This window comes from Buceros rhinoceros, unplaced genomic scaffold (assembly GCF_000710305.1).
Source record: "Buceros rhinoceros silvestris isolate BGI_N320 unplaced genomic scaffold, ASM71030v1 scaffold12296, whole genome shotgun sequence".
Lineage (NCBI taxonomy): Eukaryota > Metazoa > Chordata > Aves > Bucerotiformes > Bucerotidae > Buceros > Buceros rhinoceros.
The window spans coordinates 3,655-5,901 of record NW_010416991.1 but is presented as its reverse complement, the minus strand read 5'-3'; the positions used below and the strand labels follow the sequence as shown (position 1 = coordinate 5,901).

At 50.0% G+C, this 2,247-nt stretch overlaps 1 protein-coding gene across 1 annotated transcript in view; it reads right to left on the bottom strand.

The window, feature by feature from the left end:
• Positions 1 to 417: 417 nt before the first annotated feature.
• The window catches only part of LIPG (lipase, endothelial), a gene marked incomplete at both ends in the record, with an annotated part of 5,477 nt that continues 3,647 nt past the window's right edge, over positions 418 to 2,247 (bottom strand). Inside the window, 3 exons of the mRNA XM_010138008.1 lie at positions 418 to 510; positions 1,033 to 1,254; positions 1,688 to 1,811. Coding sequence (XP_010136310.1) covers positions 418 to 510; positions 1,033 to 1,254; positions 1,688 to 1,811 — 439 coding nt within the window. The remainder of the gene's footprint in view (positions 511 to 1,032; positions 1,255 to 1,687; positions 1,812 to 2,247) is intronic.

The following is a 2,247-nucleotide window of genomic DNA, read 5'->3' as shown; positions in this document are numbered from 1 at the left end:
CCCAAGGATTATGTTATACCAGTTTGGTAGCCCCCAACATTGGACATGTTTAAGATTTGGCTGGACAAGGTGCTGAGCTGTCTTATCTAGACCAGGCTTTTGCCAAGAAGAATTGGATCCAGCTGATCCTAGAGGTCCCTTCCAACCTATGAAAGGTACAAGAGGACAAACCAAGCTCAGAAGTGAGGAGAATATCACCCACTTTGTGACAGCGAAGGTGTACATGGAAATTAAGTCTAATAACTGGGAATAAAATTCTAAGTCTAATAACTGGGAATCTCCAGCCAGAATTTATTAATTCTTTTCCCAGAACCTCTTTCAAAAGTCCAAACAAAACCAACCAGCCAAGAAGGGTCCACCCATGCCAGCACAGCCACACGCGTCAGACAGGACGTCTCTCGGCTGATATCCCCCTACCTTTTTTGCCATTCCTCCGGGCACTTCACAAACCAGAGCTCTTCCCCAGGAGATATACTGGTCAACCGGAAATCCTCCACGCAGAAAGCAAACCTAGGAGGAGGAATCAGAAGTCAGGAGAAGGTCTCCACAATCATCAGGGAACGTGTAATATGGGTCGCAGCCTATTTTAGGACGAGCTGTTTGAAGACGCGGAGCATCTCGATACACCATTAGTACATTATAGTTGTGCCCACCTATTTTTCTGGATTTTTGGTGCTCTCAGTACTTCTAAACCACCCTGAAGTAGGCTCGGTGGCCAGGACGGTGTCTCAGAGGCTAAATAAAGCAGAAGAACGCCCCAGAAGCGATCTGCAGTTTGCTTAAAGCCTGGTTTGCCACCTCACGCTGGTAAGTAACCCCCTGTCCTACACCATGAGGGAGCATCGTCCCCGCTCAGCACAAGGACGGTGGAGTGGATGACCTTTAAAGGTCCCTTCCAACCCAAAACATTCTGTGCTTCTGCGATCATCTGAGAACACCAAAAACCACAGTTCAGGACACCAACCAAGTCCAACCCCCCCAAATTCTGAGTATTTCTCCTTTTGCTGGCAGTTTTGAAGAGTGAATTATTACCTCTGCTGCGTTTCCCCGGATTTCACGCGGATACGTCTGATGTGCAGCTCCTGGGGAGACTTCGACGACCGATACCAGAAGTTCCTCAGGTCCTTCCAGAGATCGTACCACGACTGGGAGGAGGTTCCCTCCCAGGTAAGCTTTATTTTTAGAAGTTCACCCATGTCCTCTTCAGTGTAGACCAGGAAGGTGTTAGTAGCGTTTAGGCCAATTTGATCAAGCCTGAAAAACAAGCAGAGACTCAACGTTTCTTCCTCGTGGAAGCAGGCCAGATGCTCATTCATTCCATGCCAGAAGTGAAACCAAGCCCTTTGAAGCTTATCAAGCGCTCCACGTCCAACTGTCACCAGTTAATTGCTGATTGCACTAAAGAAAGCGAGCTTAGATAGCCGGCTCAATACAACGCATCGCGTGTTTGGCTCCTTCCAAACCATCCTTCCACGGCTTCAAGACGGCTTTCAGGCCGTGTGTTTCTTCTGGGAGAGGCTAAAGGAGGTCAGGCAACGCCTCCAGAGGTAGGGGTGCTCTTGGACTATAGCCAGAGTGGTAGAGGGGGGAAAATGAAACAAGGTGCTTCAACTATGAGCTACGTAGGGGACTTATCTAGTCCCAGTGGCCTTCTTAGGTGAAGGAGGCAACAGGCCGGTTTACTTACATTTCCAAAGAGAGAGGTTCGGAGTCTCCGTTGGTGCCACGAAGGGTGACGGAGAAAGTGGGATCAGCCTGTCCCAAGCTCTTGTAGCTGAAGACGTGCATTTTCATCTGATAATGGTAGACTGGAGAGAAACAAGGAGAGCAGAGATGGAACCACGTCGATGAGACCACATTGCTCAGCATCGTTCTTTGTGATGTGGCGTTGGCTGGCAAAGGCCAGACCTGTTCTTTGAGACACCATCGGCCACTTGTTCCTGCCCTTACCGATTACAAAGGTGACCTCTACACAACCACAGCAGGTCCACGCTGGGGAGAGCTTCCCAACTGCTTTAAGATTGGGGTGGTCTTGCAAGTACGACACGTGCAAACCGTTGCGCTGCTCAAAAGGCAGAGCGTCCTCACGGCCAGTTGATTATTTGACGTGGCGGAAAGAGCACGATAATGCCCCAGGACAGCAACGCAGCCAGGTGACAGCGAAGGACTAACGCGTGGCGATGCTGGTGGTGCTGCTCCTCCACCTCTACGTCTCTCCCAGCATCAAGGTGCCGTTAGAGATGAGAC